The 24,489-nt window shown below is 47.5% G+C and overlaps 1 protein-coding gene across 2 annotated transcripts in view; it reads right to left on the minus strand.

Annotated features, from left to right (window-relative positions):
- Nucleotides 1-22,249, minus strand: part of FNDC1 (fibronectin type III domain containing 1) — a 341,854-nt gene extending 319,605 nt beyond the window's left edge. For both annotated transcript variants that reach the window (XM_029596630.1, XM_029596631.1), the window contains exon 1: nucleotides 22,044-22,249. In XM_029596630.1, the coding sequence (XP_029452490.1) occupies nucleotides 22,044-22,137 (94 nt within the window). In that variant the 5' untranslated portion in view covers nucleotides 22,138-22,249. The remainder of the gene's footprint in view (nucleotides 1-22,043) is intronic.
- Between the last annotated feature and the right edge of the window lie 2,240 nt (nucleotides 22,250-24,489).

A 24,489-nucleotide genomic window follows, 5' to 3' on the forward strand; every position in this document is an offset into this window, starting at 1 on the left:
AAGCCCAGCATCCTGTTTCCAACAGTGGCGAATCCAGGCCATAAGAACCTGGCAAGTACCCAAACACTAAGTCTATCCCATGTTACCGTTGGTTCTTGCCATTCAGTACTGGGTGTGTGAAAGAGACCCCCAAAAATGTAGCCATCTGGAATTTCCAGCCTGAGGGCTGGCAGGCCCGGGGACCCTCCCACAGGAAGTGAGGTCCTGCAGGGGCTCTCCCCCCTCAGAGGGGGGGGGGGGGTGGAAGAGACCCAAAGCCTTAGTGTGGAGAAGGGTTCTCTTCCTCCTCCCAAGGATTTGATCCGAAATTGGAGGGAAGCGTCAGTTATTCCTCCCCTTGAGGAACAAGAACAATGAGAGAAGGAGTTTGGGGTGAGCGCGAGATGAGTGGTCTGCGGTGTGGGGGGGATGCTGGGGAAAGCCCGCCTTCTGTGGGACTGGGGAGATGTGAACGTCGAGTGGGAGGTCACAGAGCCGTAGCCAATGGCCAAGTGAAAAGCTACACCCTCACCCATTCGACAAAAACATGACTCTACGAGTTAGGAGACTCTGTCAAATGTTCGTACAGCAGTGCCAGAGGCTGGGACAGCTCTGCACCCCCATCTCACCTTGTCACGTCTTCCCTACGCACAATTAAAAATTATACGTTTATAACAGATTTTACATAAGAACATAAGAACATGCCATGCTGGGTCAGACCAAGGGTCCATCAAGCCCAGCATCCTGTTTCCAACAGAGGCCAAAAACCAGGCCACAAGAACCTGGCAATTACCCAAACCCTAAATAGATCCCATGCTACTGATGCAATTAATAGCAGTGGCTATTCCCTAAGTAAACTTGATTAATAACAGTTAATGGACTTCTCCTCCAAGAACTTATCCAAACATTTTTTGAACCCAGCTACACTAACTGCACTAACCACATCCTCTGGCAACAAATTCCAGAGCTTTATTGTACGTTGATTGAAAAATAATTTTCTCCGATTAGTCTTAAATGTGCTACTTGCTGACTTCATGGAATGCCCCCTAGTCCTTCTATTATTCGAAAGTGTAAATAACCGAGTCACATCTACTCGTTCAAGACCTCTCATGATCTTAAAGACCTCTATCATATCCCATGAAAAAGGTTATTCAAAGTACAAAAAACCAAGAAACCCTGCAGAAAAGCAAACCAGACACTTGGAAGCCATATGATATTAGGCCTACTATAACACACCATGGGCATGGGCTTGGCCCTCTGAAAGCCACAAGAAAATAGAATTATCATTCATATTTTTAGATTGTTTATTGTATTTTTATTGTTGTAATCCGCTTAGAATGGGATCCCGTCAGATGCGGAATATAAATTGTTTTAATAAATAAAGTTACAATTTACAATAAATAAAATTACAATAAAATAAACGTTCTAAATCAAAACAGCACTAACTCCCAGCACTCAACCAGCACCTTCCTGTCTATGGAAAGGTAACAATGCAAAAATTACAACAGGCCATAAAATACTAAAACACCCCCCTATTGGGAAAACAGAACGAGCCAAGCTGCTATAGATCTCTACACAGAAACCATACACTAGCGGAATACAGACAGATCCTCACCAAATACAGAGGGGCCGATGCAATAAAGTGCGCTCAGCCTAGCACACGGGCTTACACGCTAGACTAGCACCCAATGCAAAGAGATCAGCACGTCCAAAACGCGCACCCAAACAAACGCATAGCCAATAGTGCTCATCACATGTAAATTCCATGCAGATGAGACTATTAGTTGTTATTACCACCACCACCCTTCACAATGCAGAAAATCGCTGGGCGCCCAATGCGCACGTTTGGTTTTTTTTTAATTCTTTATTTATTGTTTTAACAAACAAGTACAACAAATAAAATTATACTTTGTAATATTATAATAATATTATAATCGCAATCTTCTATCTTAGGAAATTTCAACATATATATCCAATCTTTACTAGGGAGTCATTATTACAATAAAGAAAAAGACTAAGTGATACACTTCATTTAAGCGGTGAAGAATCAAATAACATATATTAGGAAAATTTGCATTGCGCACTTTTTAATGCGGCAAATTTAATTCCAGCCCCGGAGCCGGCGTTAAATCAATCCGCAAGGGCCTAAGAGAAATTCCAAAAATAGCGTCCTGTGCGGTTCCTACCTTTATTCTTAAACACCTACTGCTTGCGATGTTTAAGAATAAAAGGTATAACGTAACGGCTTGATAAAAAAAAAAAATTCTGAACGCATAATATACACGCACAACAGACGCACTCCAGGCTGATTTCGTCTCTTGCTATTGTGCGTGTATACTGGATGTCCAGAAATCAACCTGAAGCGGGATAAAATGGACGCTCGCATTGAGCGCCCATTGCAATGCTGGGCATGCAGCCAACGTCTCCTGGGCACCTGATGCATGTGAGCACTAGGGACGCATAATTTTTCCCTAGCGCGACCTTTTTAACACAGCAGCTCGTTAAAATATAGAATGGGGTGCCCAGGAAACATTGGTTGTGCTCGAATTAGGAAAACGGGCACCAAATACGAGCGCCCGTTTTAATGCGCATCTTACTGCATCAACCGCTGAGTAAATAGAAAAGTGCATACAAAAACGAAACTGGAAAGGATTAGCATAAAGATCACTGAGGCCTGAAACTGTAGCACGCTGGGTGCTAATGAGCTGAAGATAAGCAGGCTGCTCTGTTCTTTCTAACATTTGTTTTTCTAAGAGATAAGGCTGGTGGAGGCAAGTATTCAGAGCCTATCACAGGATGCCTCCTTAATAGCCCTTGCCAGGCCATAAATCTTATTGTGAGTTTTAATTAGCCAAAGCTTAACAAGCTACAGATAGCTATTGTCAGAGATATGGGTGCAAGTCAGAACACCTGACACTTACAGATGCTGGATTAGAGTCAGAAAATGAGAATATAAGGAATTGCATTTGGCAGTGCTCTTTAGATGAGCCAGGAATATGAGCAGGTAAGCCAGTTCATGGAGTCTCTGACGTCGTACAGCGTTCCATTTTCAAGAAGATACTATCTCCTAGAAAGGAAGGCCTATGAGGAAAGAATTTCCTGTGTAGACTCTTTTCTTTACTTCTATCTTTGTTATTGCAATAGTATTTGACTTGATTAATCTATATGAAGCTTATTGTGATGCTGTATGCCTATTGCTGCTTTCACTTTTGATATTGTCTTTACTGATATACAATTTTCTTTTTTTTTTTTTTATAATTTTCTTTATTGAATTTTTCTCAATAACACAAGTATTACTTGATCCAGTAATTTAAGACGAGACAAAAAAATGTGTAGTACACAAACAATGAAATATCACAAAAGGAAATATCCCCAAATACCTTATTGATTGACAGGAAATAAGAGAGAACAAAATTTCATACAGGAAATAATCCTGATCTTACACCCCCCAATCAATATTATACTGAACCAGTACATGGGGAACATTAGGAATGAGAATCCGGGATGGCTCAAAGAACAAAAATACTTAGAATTTTTTTAACTAAGCAAACATTTGCATGGAAATCTCAAATCAAATTTTGCGCCTTTACTTAAAGCTTCCATTTTAATAGTAAGAAATTTCCTCCTCCGTTCTTGTCTTATCCAAGTAATGTCTGGAAAAATCCAAAATTTTTGACCAAAAAACAGCTAATGACGATTACAAAGAAAAAAACTTTAACACTGAATTTCTCTCAGATAAGAATGCAAACGTTAGCTCAATTCTGAATAACCACCTCTTGGGACAACTCCAGTAGCTCAGATATATTAGCAGAAGAAGCAGACTCCGTCACCTTAGGTATATCTCCTTCTGATTCAAATAAAAAGGCAGCCTTGGTTATCACTGGCACGGCTTCAGATGGAAATTTGAGAATCTGGGTTAAATAACTCTTCAATATTTCCTTAGGAGGAAGCACCTTAATATATGGAAAATTCAAAATCCTTAAATTTAAACTTCATAAGGTATTTTCCACATTTTCCATTTTCTTTGAGAAGACATTATCTGATTGAACCAGTTTTATGGTGAATCCTTTCTATATTAGAAATTCTTGTTTCCAGTTCCATTACTTTAGTATCCAGTTGACCAACTTGATTTTCTGTTGCCAGAACTCGTCAATTATTATCAATAATTACAGCAGTTAAAGATGTTATAGCTGACCATACAGTCTCTAAGGTTGTCTCTTTAGATTTCTCATATAGTAGAATTGGCGTCAGACATACCTGGGCATTCTCATCACCTTCACCCATAGTACTGCTTCCACTTTCAACAGTCCCAGGCAATTTTAGAGCATGGGGGAGGCCCATGAAATCCATTCCAGATGGATTCACCGAAGGGAAAGTCAAAAGGATTTCCCTTCTCGGGGCTTCAGGAATAACAATGCCGCTCACATCAGGAATCTCCAGCATCGAGGAAGCAGGAAGTGGAGGTATGCTCAGTTCGCCTAGGCTTAAAGATATTACCTCAGCCAGTGTAGACGGCGATCGCTCGGCATCAGTCTGCACAGCGGCTCTCCACTCCGGCATCATGGTTAGGGGTGCCACGAAAAAGGTTTCAATCCAAGACTATGAATGCTCAGGCACGGGGAAAGAACTTGATATCTCCCTCAGCCTAGCTTTCCTCTTTGTGTGAAGCATTTTAATCCAGAAAAACAAGTATCAGGAAAAAGAGTCGGTGAGCTCCTCTTCAGCTTATGGATCAGGTGGCGGCCATCTTGTTCTCCTGGATCAGGATGGGCCTGATTATACAATTTTCTACCAATATTTACCATATTTAATAAATTAAGTTTTGCTTTTACAAGATGGTGTGTAAGTGTGAGTGTGTGTTCTATAAGATAATATAACACCACTCAGCCCACCTTTTACAATGTGCTAGTCCTGTGGCCACTAGAACCAGCCAAAGGAAGACGACAGAATCCTGGAGTAAAGCAAGGAGGTTCCCTATCCACCCAAGAAATGAAAGAAGGGAACCTTCAGCACCAACATGTGATCCTCACCCCCAGAGAGAACAACTAAAATGAAATCTGACCAAATCTCTTCCATTGCCAATCTCAATAACTACTTAATGGCTTAGCAAACACAAACAGACTAAACCCCTCAAAATCTGAACTTCTCTAGCTCAGCCACCAAGGTAATACTCTAAGATTGTTTCCCTCACTAGCTGGTATTTATTTATTTAGATTTATATTCTGGTTTTTGCACTTTTTTCAGCGCTTCAAAGTGGATTACATTCAGGTACTGTAGGTATTTCCCTATCCCCAGAGGGCTTACACTCCCCTTACAGCCTAAAGCCCGGGGGTTCAACTCGAGCAAAACCTTACAATAGAACCTCACATCTCTGAAGAGCTTTGGTCCTCCTTCATGTACTGTGTCAGATCTGTCAACTCCTCAATTTCCTTTATAAATACAATCCTGCTTCTGAAATACATAAGCTAATCACTAGCCGAATCGACTAGTACAGTGCATACTTATTATGAGATTTATATTGTGCCTTTTGGCACTTCACGGCAGATTGCATTGAGATATCTTCCAATACAGTGCTAAATGCCTTCAGCTCCTGCAAAGTACCTAGGGCTAGAAATTTGGGTAGGTGCAAAAGTAACTGACCACATTAAACTTATTCTTTATAAACTTCACTGGTTTCCAGTCGAAAGCAGGATAAAATGTAAAACTCATGAATAAACAGGCCCCTGAGTACCTTTCCCAACTTCTCTCCCCTTTCATGCCTTCTAGGGAACTCCATTCCTCCCAAATAGCTCTTCTCTCCTCCTCCGACTACCGCCAGATTGCCCTGCACAAGGCTTCGAGTTTCCAGTTGTTGTGCGCCAAAATATCTGGTACCAAGTACCACCCACCCTGCGCCTGCAGCCGTGCTGCCTCAAATTCAGGGGAAAAAAGGCAAAGGCGTGACTTTTCAGCCAGACCTTCCCCCTCAGAAACCCTCATCCCCCTCAGCCTAACCCCCCGGATTCCTAATTAGGAATTTCGTTATACACAACAGGGACAAACAGGGGACTCCAAATTAATACCCAAAATGGGCTCCCTATATACTGGTTCCCAGTGCCGCTCTAACTGTAACTCCTGATTTTGATTGTAAGTTGTGCAAATGCCTCTGTTCATTTATATTTGTTGTAATCCACCTTAAGACTGACTTTGGAAAAGGGCGGAATATCAAACTTATACAAATAAAGAAAATAAAAAATGTATAAATGCTAATTTACAGTAAAGGCTCTATTTGCTGGATAAATCCTGCATGTAGATTCCTTTCTTGAGGGTACAGCTGTGGGTAAACATGATTGCTGGCTATGAGTGAGAGTGTATGTATTGCACATGTACAGTATTTGCATTGCTAATGTATGTACACTGCATGTAATGTATGCATGTAATGTATGTAATGTATGCATGTAATGTATGTACGAGAGCGTATTTGAGGATGAGGTGTAATAAAAGGCAGGGATGTATTTGGCAAATGAGAGTGTTAGGCTGATTCAGGGTCGGCTCTAGGGCACCATGGATGAAAATTGTCAATGGCACCCCTCTCCACTCTCTTCCCCCTCCCCTCCTCACATTCTCTCCACCCCTCCCAGCATTCTCCACCCACACTCCTTCGCACCATCCATTCTCCTCCTCTCTCCCTCCCTCCAGACATTCTCTCTCTCCTTTTCTCCAGACATTGTCCCCCTCTTATCCTCTCATCTACTCCTCCTCCCTCCATCCACTCTCTCCCCTCTCCTTCCAAACATTTTGTCCATCTTCTCCCCCTCTAAATATTCTCTTGCCCCCTCCCTTCCTTCATCCAGGCATTCTGTCCCCCTTCTCTATTCTCCCTCCAGGCGTTCTCTCATTCCTCTCCCCACCTTTCCTCTCTCCTCCAGACATTCTCTCCTCCTTCCTCTCCTCCTTCTAGGCATTCTTCCACTTACACCCTCCCTTCCCCCACCTCCCCTCCCCTCCAGGCATAGGCACCAGCACCGCTGAGTACTTGAATACCCCCAACACTGCCTCCCATGCTGTAGGGTTGTGGGGGAGGGCAGTAAGGAAGTCTCCTATAGCTGCTCCCACCTCTCCCTAGAGCCCACTGGCTGACTGTGAAATGTTTGACAGCTGTGCCTGTGTCTCTCCAGTACTGCTCCTGCCTCCCCCTGAAGGAAGACCGGTCCCACCTTCCCCTGCAGGCTGTGCAACATCTGGCTACAGAATTCAGCAGCAGCCCGGAGCAGACGAGCAGAGCCGGGGAGGGGACGCTGACAGAGGGACTGAGAGAACGGCTGGGAGATGGTTTATAACGCCACGAGGATCTGGCAGAGGAAATGAAAGAAGACATTCTGGCTGGGGGAGAGAGAGGAGAGGAACTGGGAGTGCAAGAAGGAATGGGAGTGTAGCTGTGGGGAGAGGAAGAGGAGGCCAGAGAGGATGGGGGGGGGGGGATATGCACCATGAGAAAGGGAAAGCCGGGAAAGAAGAGATGGGTTGAGATAAGCAGGGCTGAGTGCTTAACATAAAGAGAGTTAGAAAAGTGAAGAGGGCTTGGAAAGGAGCAGTGTAAGTAGAGAGGAGGGGGCTAATGGAGGTAAACCAAGAGAAGAAGGGTTGTGAGAAGAGAACGGATGATTGTGGAGGGAGAAGGCCAGAAGAGGTGAGGAGTAAGATGGAAGTGGCAAGAAGGAGTGAGACTAGAAGGAACATAAGAAAATGCCATACTGGGTCAGACCAAGGGTCCATCAAGCCCAGCATCCTGTCTCCAACAGTGGCCAATCCAGGCCATAAGAACCTGGCAAGTACCCAAAAACTAAGTATATTCCATGTAACCATTGCTAATGGCAGTGGCTATTCTCTAAGTGAACTTAATAGCAGGTAATGGACTTCTCCTCCAAGAACTTATCCAATCCTTTTTTAAACACAGCTATACTAACTGCACTAACCACATCCCCTGGCAACAAATTCCAGAGTTTAATTGTGCGTTGAGTGAAAAAGAACTTTCTCCGATTAGTTTTAAATGTGCCCCATGCTAACTTCATGGAGTGCTCCCTAGTCTTTCTATTATCCGAAAAAGTAAAAAAACGATTCACATCTACCCGTTCTAGACCTCTCATGATTTTAAACACCTCTATCATATCCCCCCTCAGCCGTCTCTTCTCCAAGGTGAAAAGTCCTAACCTCTTTAGCCTTTCCTCATAGGGGAGCTGTTCCATCCCCTTTATCATTTTGTTGCCCTTCTCTGTACCTTCTCCATCGCAACTATATCTTTTTTGAGATGCGGCAACCAGAAGGAGGTGAGAGAAGATAATGAGCTTTGGAGAGACAACTAGAGAAAGATACACACATGGAAAAAAAAATAACGTGATAAAGAAATTAGCAGAAAACCAGAAATTAAGCTTTAAAAAAAAGAATGAGCAGGCAGAGAAGAAACTATGAAAGAGTCAAGAACCAGCAGAGACAAAGAGGGTAAATTGAAAATACAAAGACAAAGATTGTTTATTTGACGTTTGCAGAAGATTTCTGTGCCAAGTGGGGCAGGGTTAAGGGTGGAGGGCATGGTGGTATCTGCCCTCTTCTGCCAGCCCTGCAGTCGCCACGGCATTTACGGTATTTCACTGGAAGAATTGGGGAAGAGGGCGCAGGTTGTGCTGGCAGGCGAATAACCATAGGTTCAGGATCTCGCTCTCTCAAAAATTAGCAGCCCTGGTACTGAAAAAAAAGGCCGCAGCCGAAGCTTGAATTGAGGTGAGAATTCCCCTGTTACATCTCACGGGAGACGGCCGTCATCTCTGGGCACGTCCAGGGCAGGAAACGCCACATGCAGGTCCGGCCCTGCAGTGGGGTTGGGGGGGGGGGGGGGGGGGGGGAAAGAGTCTTACGTGGCCTTCGCAGGCACGGGACCAGCTCTGTTGTGTATCTTAAGGGAAGGTGGCAGACGAAGCTGATACGAGACGGCTCCAACCTGACGAATGATGGAGAAAGGTCCAATGAAACGCGGGGCCAGTCGCATTGATGGCAGCTTCAGATGGATGAACTGAGTACTTAACCATACCCTCCGTTCCGGCCAGGCCAAAAGGTAAGGCCTTCTGCGCCGATCTGCGTATCTCTTAGCGGCTTGACTGGCTTGGACCAATGCACGTCGTGTGGAGATCCATAAACGGTGTAACTCATCTGCCGAAAGTTGAGCTACCGGGGACGTAACTGTGATGGGAACTGGCAGCGGTGGGCGTGGCTGCTTCCCATATACAATCTGAAACAGCGAGTACCCGGTAGCAGAGGAGAGGTGAGAGTTAAGCGCGAACTCCGCCCAGGGTAGTAGGCTGGACCAATCATCCTGTTTGTCGTTGACGTAGAGTCGGAGGAATTGTTTTAGCGTCTGGTTTGTCCTCTCCGCCAGACCATTAGACTGAGGATGGTACGCCGATGTATAGTCTAAGGTAACGTCAAACTTTTGGCAGAGGGCCCTCCAAAACCTGGCGGTAAACTGAGGTCCTCTATCTGACAGGATGCTTTTAGGAAGGCCATGCAGCCAAAAGATATGCTGCACAAATAGCTGGGCCAGCTGGGAAGCAGACGGCAGCCCCGGGAGGGGCACGAAATGTGCCATTTTACTGAATCGGTCTACGACCACCCATATGACTGTATTGCCACTAGATAGTGGCAGGTCAACCACGAAGTCAGTGGCCACATGAGTCCAAGGTTCTGCGGGCGCTGGTAAAGGCTGGAGTAGGCCTGGGGTCGCACCATGGATCCTCTTGTGGCGGGCACATGTCTGACAGGACTCCACGTAAGCCCAGACATCCTGGTTGACTTTAGGCCACCAATAGAATCGGCGCAGGTTTTGTAAGGTCCGGGATTGTCCAGGATGGCCCGAACAATGAGAGTCGTGGGCCCAAGCTAGAACGTATTTCCGCAGATGCTGTGAAACCAGGATTTTCTCAGGAGGTCATGGTAGCAGACAGGTGGATACAGGATGGTTCAATGATGAACCGCGGTTCCTCCGTACCTTCTGTGGATTCAAAGACACGGGATAGTGCGTCAGCCTTGACATTCTTCCCAGCGGGTCTGTAACGAAGGACGAAGTTGAACGTAGTGTAGAATAGGGCCCAACGAGCCTGCCTTGGGTTGAGTCGTTGAGCCCACTGCAGGTACTCTTTTTGTGGTCCGTGTAGACCGTAAACTGGTGTTGTGCCCCCTCTAGCCACAGCCGCCACTCTTCTAAGGCTACCTTTATAGCCAAGAGTTCCTTATCACCTATGGCGTAGTTCCGCTTGGCCGGGGAGAACTGGCGTGAGAGGAAGGCACACGGACGTAGCTTATGCTTTTCGGAGGTCTGGCTCAGAACGGCGCCTACACCTTCTGAGGATGCGTCCACTTCGATGACAAATGGCCGTTGCGGATCCGGATGCCAAAGGCATGGCTGTAATAAGAATGCCTCCTTGAGGCGACGAAACGCAGCCTCTGCCACAAGAGGCCATTTTTTGGGGTCCGCACCTTTCCGGGTCAGGGCTGTCATCGGGGCCACGATGGTCGCATAATGCGGGATAAAAGATCGATTGTAGTTCGTGAAACCCAGAAACCTCTGGAGTGCCTTTAGTCCTGACGGCTGCGGCCATTCCCGAATGGCTTTCAGCTTCTGAGGGTCCATGCGAAAGCCTTCTCTGGAAACTATGTATCTCAGGAAGGGAAGGGACTCCTGCTCAAAAAGGCACTTTTCAAGCTTCGCGTACAATTTGTGCTCTCTAAGGCACTGTAGTACTTGGATGACATGCTGGCGGTGAGCGGTCAGATTATCTGAAAATGTATGTCGTCCAAGTATACGATTGCGCACCGATACAAGAGGTCGCGGAGTATCTCATTCATAGTGTTCTGGAACACCACAGGGGCATTACAGAGCCCAAAAGGCATCACTAAATACTCGTAGTGGCTGTCTCGGGTATTGAAGGCCATCTTCCACTATCGCCCTCCTTGATACAGATCAAGTTGTAGGCTCCCCGGAGATCCAGCTTGGAGAAGATCTGTGCTCCTTGCAACCGGTCGAAGAGTTCTGAGATGAGGGGTAACGGATAATGGTCCTTGACTGTTATTGCATTCAGGCCCCTGTAGTCAATGCAAGGGCGCAGACTTCCCTCCTTCTTGGCGACGAAGAAGAACCCGGCTCCTGCTGGGGACTGTGATTTCCAGAAGAATCCTCTCTCCAGATTTTCCTCAATATACTCCATCATGGGGCCGGAGAGAGGGCATAGGTGTGCCCTCGAGAAGGCTCCACTCCTGGGAGAAGATTGATGGCACAATCGAAGGATCGATGCGGTGGCAGTATTTTGGCCTTGTTTCGAGAAAACATCCGCGTATGCGGCATAAGGGGCTGGCAGGCCTGGAAGGTTGGTGGAAGCTAGGGAACAGGATACTGGCACCACAGAGTGGAGGCAATTACCATGGCAATTCGGCCAACGAGCCAGCTGCAAAGTCTTCCAATCAAACTGGGGCTCGTGATCCTGGAGCCAAGGAAGACCTAGGACGATCGGATGGATGGAATACTCCAGGACATAGAACAACATCTGTTCCTGATGCAGGGCCCCAGCCCTCAGCTGGACGGGAATCGTGGTGTGTGTCACCTGTTCTGGAAGAGGCTTCCCTTGGATCGAAGAGATGACCATAGGGACAGGGAGGCAGATTTGTGGAATCTTTAAGTGTTCCACCAGGCCTTTCATTATAAAATTGCCGCCAGCGCCGGAGTCCACTAGAGCTAGCATGTGGAAGTCCCCTTCTTTAGCGGTTAACGCCACTGGCAAAGTTAGTGGAGGTGCGGGTGCAGTACGGCCCAGGAAGAGACCTCCTTCAGGTCCTAGGCCCGAGAGTTTTCCGGTCATGCTGGGCAGGCGGCTATTCGATGGCCTGCCGTGCCACAATAAAGGCAAAGTCCCTCCTTCATGCACCACCAACGCTCTTGAGAAGACACTCTCCCGCGACCCAACTGCATGGGTTCATCGGCGGGTGCCCGAGGGACTTCAGAGACACTCTTGGACTGAGGTGAGGGCCTCCTCGCTGCCTTAACCACTGGAAGGCGGAACCTCATCCACTCGATTGGACAACTCTATCATGCCGTCGAGGTCGTCTGGGAGTTCTCTCGCTGCTAGCTCATTTTGAAGACGCAAGGCTAGGCCTTCCAAGAAGATTCCGTGCAGGCAATCTTCCCTCCAATTCAGCTCTGCGGCCAGGGTACGGAATTCCGTTGCGTACTCGGCCACAGTCCGAGTACCCTGTCGCAATCGGAGCAGTTCTGAGACCGCAGTGGATTTGCGGACGGGTTCATCAAACATCTGCCAGAAGGCCAACAGAAACTGACTTAGGTCTTCAAAGACCGGATCCCTTCTCTCCCACAGATGAGAGGCCCAGATCAGGGGCTTCCCATCGAGCAGGGACATGATGTAGCTGGTTTTGACCAGGTCGCTGGGAAACTGCGCAGGCAGCAAGGAAAAGCGAACCTGGCACTGGCTGAGGAATCCTCGACACAACTTAGTATCTCCGGCGTAGCAAGAAGGCGCAGGGAGTTACTTGCCCCAGGTTGCCTCCGGAGGCCTGGACGGTGTGTGGCTGAATCAGGCGGCCTCCTTGAGCCCCAGACGGAGACGGCAGCGCAGGGTTCATGGGCCCTAATGCCTCAAGGCGTTGGGTCAGACCCTGTACCGCGGAGACCAGGGCATCGAGGGTCTGTTGCTGGTCCTTCAGGCGCTGGGCCATTCCCGGAATGGCCTGACGGGCAGATACCTCCGCCGGGTCCATGGACTTGGCAATCTGTTATGCTCAGGCTTGTGGACCCTTGGGCCGACGGGAGGATGGTATACCTTGGCGGAAGATCCGTAGGTTCTCCCATCGGGTGGCGAGGCAGGAACCGAAGATGTGACCAGTGGACCCTCGGCACTGTAGACAGGCGTGACTGTGGAGGCAGACGAAGAGTCGTGACGTCGGGGAGCAAGATGTGGCTTCACCGCTGGAGGTCCGCAGTCCCCCCGGGAGGAGCCCGTAGGGACCCGGACCACTGGGACTTAGGTGGACCTTTGAGAGGTCAAGGAGCAAACGTACGGTGCAAGGGCTGACTGGAGCTTCACCCCTGGAAGCCCGCTGGGACTTAGGTGGGCCCTTGGAGATGATGGTCAGAAGGAAGTCCAAGGTTGAGTGCCAGAGGGTTGCCACTTACCAATCCGAGGTCACACACCGAGGGATCACCACTTGCCAGTCCGAAGTCAATACCAGGAATCGCCGCTAGCCGATCCAAAGTCAGGAACCAGGAAACCAAGACAAGCTGGAACAAGGAATCAAGATGCTGGAACTCACCGAAGCAAGCAGACTCAAACAACTCTCACAGGAGACGTTGCCAAGTCAAGGAATGGTCAGAGGAAGTCTCCTTTTATACCTCCTCTGGCTCTGTGGATAGGAATCAGCTGGAGCCAATTAAAAGGACGAGGTCCCTTTAAATCTAGCGAAGAGGCGCAGCCTCGCGCCTAAGGATGGCGGTGGCCATCTTGGATCCGGGCCGCGGAGGAGAGCAGCAGCCGCCGCGAGGGGGGAGCAGGGACGGCTCCGATCCCGAAGGCCAGCCCGAAGGCCCGCGCCGCCGCGCGAGGGTGCCGAGTCCGGCGCAGGGCAGTTGGCCCCGACGCTGCCGTGAGTCCGGTCGGGAGACGAGGTAGGGGGTCGCATCTGCAGACAGCCGCGGGCGCTGAACACAACACACTGTACCTTCCGTGTAAACTCAAATACCAGCAATGTGCTGCCAGCCATGCCATGCATGTTTCAGAAAATACTTAGCTATAAATCCAATGTAATCACTACAGTTTTAGACCTGTTGGTAAGGAACTGGCATTATCACACGGATAAGTTTCATTGTTTAAAATAAAAATTCGGACATGACTGAGCATGCCCCCCCCCCTCTGTATGCTACAGTACAGTTGGGTGTTATTTAGGAATGAGGCTTGAGATTCTCTGGATTGGCCTCCTCCACCGGCAGCTGCTTCTTTCACTAGGCTGTCATCAGGGCAGACTTGGACGAGTGCTAGGGCTGGCGTCCAGATGTGCTTCTCAGCACACCAGGTTTCCCCATTCCCCAGCCTAGGGAAGAATTCTTTACTGAAGGGAACCTGCTGCAACGCTCTCTACCCTTCACTGATTTATAGACTATTATCTGCCGGTTATCTGATCCTCAATAGCAACACCAACAATGTACTTGGAAAAAAAACAGATAAACAGCAAAGTCATTAGTACAGCTCATTATTAAGGGTGTCTTAGGTCAGGGGTGGGCAAGCTGAGTACACACATGTGGATGTTTGTTAACCCCTTCCTACCCCACCCTGACAGAAAAGGATATTACTGCCTTATACTATCACATGTATTTATTACTGAACATATGACATGCCAGCTCTTCCTAAGTTACAGTAAATAAAGAGCATTAAACACAGGCAATGCATGCAAACAGATATGAGATACACTGTAAGTAATATACTATCACATTTATTTATCACTGAACATATGACATGCCAGCTCTTCCTAAGTTACAGTAAATAAAGAAAATTAAACATAGGCAATGCATGTAAACAGACAGAACCTGAAGTTAGGAGATACACTGTAAGTAATATACTATCACATGTATGTATTACTGAACATATGACATGCCAGCTCTTCCTAAGTTACAGTAAATAAAGAGCATTACACATAAGCAATGCATGCAAACAGATAGTATATTACTTACAGTGTATCTCATATCACATTTATGTATTACTGAACATGTGACATGCCAGCTCTTCCTAAGTTACAGTAAATAAAGAGCATTAAACATAGGCAATGCATGCAGACAGATAGGAGATACACTGTAAGTAATATACTATCACATTTACGTATTACTGAACATATGACATGCCAGCTCTTCCTAAGTTACAGTAAATAAAGAGCATTAAACATAGGCAATGCATGCAGACAGATAGGAGATACACTGTAAGTAATATACTATCACATTTACGTATTACTGAACATATGACATGCCAGCTCTTCCTAAGTTACAGTAAATAAAGAGCATTACACATAGGCAATGCATGCAGACAGATAGGAGATACACTGTAAGTAATATACTATCACATTTACGTATTACTGAACATATGACATGCCAGCTCTTCCTAAGTTACAGTAAATACACATAGGCAATGCATGCAGACAGATAGGAGATACACTGTAAGTATCTGGGGTGTAAGTAATGCCTATGACAGATAAGGGGTTTACATTTGCTACACTGGGTAACAATAAGAGAAGTAAAAGTCCAGAATAAATAAAATTAGGTATAAAGAAAGAGTACAAATCCATACGCAGAGAACCTAAAGAATTCACTACTAGCAGGGCTAATATAATTATTTGTGTGGGACCCAGCGTGAGTAGTTAGCAGAAAGTGTTGGGTTTCGGCTCCCCCATGGAGGAAAACACAAACGGCGTTGCTTTAACACTTTATAAACCTCTGCCGGCATCTTAAGGCGAGGGCGTCGCAGCTTACCCCTGTCTGGAGCGGGCCACGGTTCTGCTTCCTGCAGAAGGACTCTGGGGCCCCCTTGGACTGAGGCCCGGGTAGAAGGATGGAGACGGAGCATCCTTTCATTTTTTTGTCCCTGCTTACGGAAACCTTTTTTTTGTTGTTGTTGTTGTTGCCCGAGGAAGTTTTTCTACCCTTCTCACCTCTGAATAACATTGTCCCCCTTTATATGTTTTGCTGAGTGACACCCCCCCCCCCCCAGGGCCCACGCAGGCAGAGTCTTTACGCTCTGAAGGAAAGAGCCTGGCGAGAGAGAGCGCGTGCGTCTCCAGGGGAGGAGGGATTCGCACTCATCCCCAGGAAGAAGGCATGCTGAGGGTATCCCTCAACGACAGGCATATCGCTGCCGACCCAGGAGGAGGGCTACAGTGCCAAACCGCTACCGAACTGAACTGGGGAAAATGAGACCTATTCCCAGTGTGATTATCGCTGCTGTCTACCCTTCCGATATCATTCGTGCCGATTACAAAAGGGCTAAAGGGGGCAGACCTTAGCAATGCATCAGAGCCTAGAAATTAATCTCCCCCCACTAAGGGGCTTCTAGACACGTCGAGTAATTTAACCGCCTCTTTGAGAACCAAGCTGTTAGGGACAGATAAGCTAAGCTCCTGCTGCGGGGATGGTAAGGACCTGTTACGTACAAGCAGGCTATTGGCTGGAAGATGCTACAAGGTCAATCAAGAAAGTGTTTCCTGTGCTCGTGTGTAGTAGAAAGCGGACTCCCTGCCATGCAATCCAGGGGAGTTTTGTTTTCTGGGGCTAGTGGGATGTTATTTCACATTTTAGGGACAAAGCAGTTGAAAGCTTGAATCCAGTGCGTGTCAGTCTAGCACAAGCCAATAGAGGCACCTGTTGGGAAGATCAAAGTCCCCTCATGGGAGTTTAGGAAGAAAGGCACTGGGAGAGGTATTCAAGGGGGGCCACTTAATTCAGACACTTAAAGATGAAGGAAAGTGATTTAAAGTTTACCCTGCTTGCCACCGGGAGCCAATCTAACTGACTCAAGATCGGCTTTCATGTGGCTGGTGGATTGGGCCCCTTCCGAGACGTTTGCCTGCCATGCTCTACAGAAACTGGAGGAATCTGAGGTTACATTAAGAGATGAGGCTAAACAGGAAGCCTCAACAGTCTAAGCGGTCTGCGATCAAGCGATGACTGAACCGTAAGCAAGGTTGCTTTTCTTAAAGCGGCTGCGGAGCTGGCATAGATGCAGAGAGGAGGTGTTTGCCGCAGAAGAGACGTGGGCTCCCATTATATCTGGAACAGCTCCCCTATGAGGAAAGACTAAAGAGGTTAGGGCTGTTCAGCTTGGAGAAGAGACGGCTGAGGGGGGATATGATAGAGGTGTTTAAAATCATGAGAGGTCTAGAACGGGTAGATGTGAATCGGTTATTTACTCTTTCGGATAGTAGAAAGACTAGGGGGCACTCCATGAAGTTAGCATGGGGCACATTTAAAACTAATCGGAGAAAGTTCTTTTTTACTCAACGCACAATTAAACTCTGGAATTTGTTGCCAGAGGATGTGGTTCGTGCAGTTAGTATAGCTGTGTTTAAAAAAGGATTGGATAAGTTCTTGGAGGAGAAGTCCATTACCTGATATTAATTAAGTTGACTTAGAGAATAGCCACTGCCATTAGCAACGGTAACATGGAATAGACTTAGTTTTTGGGTACTTGCCAGGTTCTTATGACCTGGATTGGCCACTGTTGGAAACAGGATGCTGGGCTTGATGGACACTTGGTTTGACCCAGTATGGCATGTTCTTATGTTCTTACTCTAGATGTACCTCTGATGCTCTTCCCCTATGAAACCACATGCCGTCCGCAGTCTTCAGCTATAGATCCAAACCCTACAAGATTACCCATTGGCCAACAGGGCAAAATGGGCTCCGATCCTGCAGCTCCTGTTTGCCCAGCACATCACAAGGTACAGGTACAAAGGTGCAGCTACTAGCCGGCCTGCGGAACAAGAAAACCTATTTGCGCTGCAACCTGGAAGAACAGATGTGGTGGGAGGTGTTTGGGGGTGCGGGGGCCAGGGACTGGAACTCTGAGTGCTGGGGCTGTAGAGAAAAAAAAATAATAGAAGAGACATTGAAAAATGTATTTTATTGCCCCAAGTATGTTTTCTCTCTCTCTTACTTCAGTCACAATTAGTTTGTTATGTTATGTATCGGTGTTTCTTGTCTGCATTAAATTATTTTTATTATTATTATTATTGCACGTATGTATACATCATGTATGTGTCTGCAGGTGCATTAATATACACGTATGTCATGTGGTTCTCAAAATATTTTAGTTAAAGACAAAAAAAGAAATGTGGCTCTTTTACTTTCCAAGCTCGAATACCTTGCCCTAGGTCATATAGACTGGAAGTCCAAAGTGCATATAGAAAGGAATTCCCAAGTATCGTTACAGGCGTGCCCAGCGGATACACTGAAGCATCAGCAAGCTAATGAGAACCGTGAAATGTCAGAAGTCTTTTAACATCATTGGGTAGATTTTAAAAGGGTTAAGCGCATAAGGTACGCCCGTAACCCTTTTAAAACGCCCCTGTGCGCGCCGAGCCTATTTTGCATAGTCTCGGCGGCGCACACGAGCCCCGGGACGCGCGTAAGTCCCGGGGCTTCACTAGGGGGGCGTGTCGGGTGGGCAGCGCGACGTTCGGAGCGCGGCCAAGTCCTCCGGAACAGCCCCGGGTCTTGGTGATGGCGCGCTAGCAGCCCGCTGGCGCGCGCGTGTTACACCTACCAGAGGCAGGCGTAACTTTTCGAATAAAGGTAGGGGGGGGTTAGGGAGGGGAAGATGCAGGGGGGTGGAACGGGCAGCGCGCACAGGGCTCGGCGCGTGCAAGGTGCACAAATGTGCACCCCCTTGCGCGCGCCGACCCGGGATTTTATAAGATACGCGCTCGCGCTGTTTTTTTAAAATATACCTCATCATGTGTATAGTTCAATGCATGTTACTTATGGGACTTTATGAAACCTTTCTGGTGACTGGATTTCTAAATATCTAACAACTTTACCTCTCTACATTCATCACTTTACTGGGCAAAATATCTTGGTCCCATAAAGTTCTGAGAGAGATATTAAGCCTGAGGCTTTTTGGCTCATACATACTGAAACATGTGTGTGTGTGTATTATTTTTTGGCCAACTTGAAAGATATACTTATCTATCATTTTTTGAACATCTCTCATTTTCACTCTAGCAGTCTCAGCAACTTCGATCCAACCAAACCTGACCCAGCAACAAGCGATCGCCTTCTGCACATTAAGAGCAAACATCTTACGCTGTAGGAAAACTTACTGTCACAACAACTACATACTACTTAACATGAAACAAAAAAACTTCCAAGGTTTTGAACACCTTGAAGGAAGGAAATTGTAATCCAATAAAAGTACAGCTATATTCTAGGTGGTCAGATTCAAAACGGATGAAACATCCACAGAATTACCCTTCAAATAAATCTGAAGTGATATCACAGCCTGTGACAGGAAGACAAATATTTAAGACCTGCGGATACAAGTAAAACAGGGCTGATGAAAAATGCTGATCCGTCTTCAGTTTGCAAGAGGCACATGAATCATGATAATAATACAGGAATGAGTGTTATCCTGTCAACCAACCCTAAGTACTGTCTTGCATCACTTACTGCACCTGCACTGCGAACCAGCTCGACCTTATTTTAATGATCAAACCTGTTCAGCCCAGATGCTTAGATAAAAAAGCAACATTCATCTGCTTTTTAAACAACCAAGCGTATCAATCATTTCATATTTGTAAGAAGGTCAGGATCAGAGCTACAGACTGGGCAATAGAAAAAGCAAAAAAAACAGCCAAAAAAAAGCAAAATTACACATATGCTGTGCACACAATTACATTAGAGTCTGCATCAAATTTAAGGCTCACAGAAAACATCCCTTCTTAAAAATTCCTACACTTTAGCAAACTGTGTAAAAATCAAAATTTGCAAATATACCACAGATCATTTTGTTTGCATAATGCTGGCTAAGTGCAAGTTTTGCCTAAACCATACATCTGGCATGAGACAAAACGCTGAGCAACAAAACTGTGCACAGCAGAAGATGCACAGACAGCATCAGATTCTAGGACTTCTACCCAATATACAGATTTGCCTCTTAAGGCAACATTTAGCTGGTATGGAAAACTCTGGCATCTGTATAATCCAAACACTGGATTAATAAATTGGTGAAATCTAAATCACTTAACATAAGAGGCAACGGGCTGTGCTTCTGGATTGCAGGAACATGTGTTCAACAACACAGTAGGAGGAACACATTTGCAGCTGACAGATGTGTCTGGTGTCATTCCCGTCCTGCAGACAGAACAGACTGAGGCCAGACCTATTGCTCGGAACTCGTGCTCCTCTCACCCGGCAACCGGCAAGGGCTGGGGGCAGCGGGCACAGCTCCGAGGAGGAGGAGGAGGGGAAAAGGCAGGGAATCCCAGTCCTAACTCACCCATGACCCCCACCTACTAGTTAAATGATTGGGTTGCATGGCACCTACACCCATAGCAAATGGGCCATCCAGTCTGCTCAGCAAGTTGCTCATGCTAGTAGCCGCTGCTCCAATCAGGTTACCCCCCATGCACCCTGTCTTCATTTCCAACCTCCAGAGGGAGCTATGTCCTCTGACCCCCACACCCCCGGGGCTGAAGACTGCTGTTGCAATCACTGGGCTAAAAATTAAGAGAATCTCTGGACAGTTGTGAATGAAGGCTCATGGTGCCACTGAGTAGAGACTGATTCCTACTGAGATGGGATCCCAAAGGAGCAGGAGAAAAAAAAAAGTAATAGCTAACTAGCTAGCTAGATATAGGTAATCTGTCCTACATCATCTTAGCAGCTCTCAATAAGGCACAGTTCGATTAGATAAAGCTTCCAAGTTCAGAAAGTGGACAGTACCAGCGGAAAGAACTGTTTATTTCTCTAGAGCTTGGGCTAGCTTCGCGGCTTCAGTTCTTTTAAGTGGAAGTCAGGCATCCTATTTCTTCTACGGGCAAAGGGCGCATCAGCATTTCTGCTGAGAAAAGAGGCATCTTTCCAGACTGTGTCTGAGGAATGACGGAATATCAGGCACAGCCTGGAAAAAATGAACTCCTTTCAACCTTGTCCCAAAGCCGGAATGTCATCTCAGTAATTCGGTGGCCTGGCAAATGTTCCCCTGCAGTAAAATGTCCAATACTCATCCTGATCATGCGCTCCCTTTAAAAGTAGAATAAAAATAAGTGAGTTGGGGAAGGGGGGGGTTATTATGACATAACTCCATCAGCTAGGTTTCCTTGACAGTCGGCAAATATTACACAAAGCAAACATAAAACCCCTTTTTCCCCCAAGAGTCGCCACTTAGCATACACATTTATTCTGTACCAATCTGACCGTCTACCTAAACCGTTTCTCCGCAGCTTTGGCTCCTTCTAATCTGGACATCGTTTAGTTGTAAATCCTGTTAATGTGGTGGTGGTGGTGGGAGATAAGCCAGGGTCCGCTTCCAGAGAGTTAAGATCCAGATAAAACATTCCACGTCTCCTGAGTGATTTTACAGGGCAAAAGACTCGGAGAGGGGTGGGAAAATTAGACAGGATTCAGTCAGCCACATTAAATCAAATCCAAATGAAGAAGTAAATACATAAACGGCGAGCGTGATCTAGGAGAACTTTAGCTGTCACCGTATTCAGGAGATGCAGGTGTTTCAGGCATGAAAGAAATTCTTAATACATTTGTCATATGCGTTGGAATCGTTTAATTAAAGCACATTTTACCTTATGGGGGCAAAAAAAAAAAAAAGCAACACGTTGATTTTATACTTTTTAAGCAGTGGGAGGATGCAATGCATATTAGTTCAAGTGACAGCATGTACAGATTTTCATTAAATCATTCCAAAGAAGAGTGGCTCCCCTTCATATCTACCGTGAAACATTTCTTTCATGTGCATTCCCTTTCTTTCCTAAAAAGCGTGGACATCCAGAGCATTGTGCCAGCAGTTGGCACCTTCTCACCGAGCATCCATAATCGGGCTGCTTTTAGTGTTCTTTGCTTTATTAGGCCGACACTAAACCTAATATATATATATATATATATATATATATATAATTTTATTTTTTTTTTTAAATCCCTTCCTCGAAACCTGCTTCAAAACTTCCCTCAAGTTTCAAACCAGAAAGAAAATAATAATATCATCCTGCCAGTGTATCTGAGTATAAATATGTAAGGAAGGGCAAGGAGCTGGCCGGCTGCCCACAGGCAGAGTTTCTCTCAGGGGAATGAAGGGGGTTGAGGGGGGGAGCTGCTACTCGACTGCTCCCCATTTCTGATCTCGCCTGCCCGGCGTCACTCACTCCTCCTAAATACATTTACCGGGGGGGGGGGGGCGCCCTCCAGGCCCACCGTGACTCCGGCCGAGGAAATTGCACCGGGAGGAGGGGGGGGGGTAACGAGCGACCTGCTGCCATCCTACCTGGTGCTGCTGCCTCCAGGAGCGCCGGCAGCAGGGTCAGAAGCAGCAGCAGGCACAGGCGCGGAGGAGACGGGCAGCTGCCCTCGCGAGCCATCCCTTGCTTGTGCCCGGGAGCAGAGCGTGAGAGCGCGCGGGCGGCGGTGCACGTGCGGCGGCACGCGGGCGCAGTCTGAGGGGAAAGTCCCGGTCCCTGCTGCTGCTGCCGCCGCTGCAGAAAAAATCCTCCTCCCCCCACCCCAATTCCCCGGCTCTGCCCGCCGCGCGCCTCTTCCAGCTCCCTCCTCCCTCGTGCCTCGGGCGCCCCCTGCCGGCCCGCGCGGGGCAGTTCCCGCTTCAGCCTTTACCTTGATTTACGGCATCGACAAGAAACGTTTGGGAGCGCGCCCGGGGTTCTGCCTCGTGCTTCCCCGGACGAGTAAAACTAAAAAAAAATATATATATATTGGGAATGTTTCACAGTGAAATGAATTAGGGGGAAAAGGGTCACAATATTTATAGAGAGTTAAAATACCCGCCCTTAGTGCTCCAATAACTGACTCCACTAATGCGGGCGCAGCCCGCCTTAATAGGACTCATGGAAAAGCCTTTGGTTTTTTGCACCTTTCCCCCCTTCCCGCGCTATTTAATGTAAAGAAAACAGAAAGAGGATGGGTGAACAAGCTCAGTCCTTCTTCCCCTCCAGTAAACCTTCCTATGCAACGGGGAAACAAGTGTTGAAAGGATTTTCATTCTGAGGAAAAAAACTCCTGAACCTTTCACCTCGTTTGAGGGAAGGACGTGCATTAACGCAGAATGGTGGTACAGAGGCCTTTCCCTTTGGTGTGTTTGGACCTTCAGAAGGCGTTTTATAAAGACCCACATGAGTCCTCAGGAGATTAAAAAGTCCTGTTGTGGCTTGGTACTTGTTTAAAACACAGGAAATAGTAGCACTAAGCGGCCAGTTTTCCCAACGGGAAATTGTGCAATGCCCCAGGGAGCTGCACTGGTACCAGTGCTAGTATTTAACATATTCCTCATAAATGATCTGGGAAACGAAGCAAAAAGTGAGACGATCAAATCTGCAGATGAGACAAAATTATTCAGAGTTTTTAATACACCAGCGGGCTGTGAGGAACCTCAGAAGAACCTTGCAAGACCGGTGGACTGAGCATCTGAAATGTAATGTGGACAAGTGCAAAGTGATGCACCCGGGGAACAGAAATCCCAACCACAGGTGCCCAACCGCTGAATTCCAAGTTAGGAGCCAGCACCCAGGAAAAGGATCTTGGAGTCATCGTGGACGAGATGTTGAAATCCTCAGCTCGGTGTGTGGCGGCAATAAAAAAACAAATGGAATGTTAGGAATGATTGAGAAAGGAATGGGAAACAGATAATATCATAATGCCGCTCTGCATTGCTCCACAGTGCGACCGCACCTTCACTTTCCTGCTTGCCGCATCTGAATAAAAGATAAAAGCAGAACTACACAAGAGACACAGAGAAAAGGCAACTAAAATGTGAAAGGGGCTAGAATGCCTCCTTTCCGAAGAGAGAGGTTAGGGCTCTTCAGCGTGGAGAGAGGTTTATAAAATCATAAGTGGAGTGGAACAGGTAAATGGGGAATGGTTATTTACCCTCACAAATTGCATTGGAAGGGCTGGAGGAGCCCAGTCTCGGGAGCCCGTGATAATCTGGGCGCCAGGCTGGCTCCTCTGCTCGGGCCGGTCAGTTAGCTGGGGGAGCGGGGGGGGGGGGGGGGGGGGGGTTAGAAGTAGGTTCATTTATTTAAATTGGTGCACAGGGGTGACCTCACAGGATCCGGTCGGTTCCGCCGCATCCTCGGCCAGGGTCAACTGGGCCAAGAGCTCCGGCCTTCTGGTAGGGCCGCAGAGGGTGGACACACTCTCCTTGACCTGTCGTGGGGCAGGGAGACCCTGAAGTATCCGGGAGTCCACCTTTCCGTCGCGGAAACCACCGCCACTGTCAACTGGAGCGAGCTCGGGGAGAAACTGGAAGCTCGCCTCGGGGCGTGGAGGGGTCTGCTGCGACTGGTGTCCTTCCGCGGTCGGCGTCACGTGCTCCTTCGCTCCGGCGTCACGTGCTCCTCCGCGCCTCCGCTCCCGGACCCCCCGCTGGACTTTTGGCAAGTCTTGTGGGGGTCAGGAGGCCCCCCCCCCCCAAGCTAGCCAAAAGTTCCGGTTGGGTCCAACGAGGGTCCCGGAGCGACCTCCTGCCACATGACCTACCTGTCACGTGGTAGGAGCACAAGATAGCGCCGGTGACCATGTGACAGGGGCTGACCAATGGCACCGGCAGCCCCTGTGACACAGGCTATCGGCACCGTGAGGAAACCGCAAACGAGTGCAGGGATGGCTTCCTGACTCCCCGCTGGACCACCAGGGAGTTTTGGTAAGTCTTGGGGGGGTCAGGAGGGTGGGGGGTTTAAATGTTTATTTAGGAGGCCGAA

Source organism: Rhinatrema bivittatum, chromosome 3, assembly GCF_901001135.1.
Source record: "Rhinatrema bivittatum chromosome 3, aRhiBiv1.1, whole genome shotgun sequence".
NCBI classification, from domain to species: domain Eukaryota; kingdom Metazoa; phylum Chordata; class Amphibia; order Gymnophiona; family Rhinatrematidae; genus Rhinatrema; species Rhinatrema bivittatum.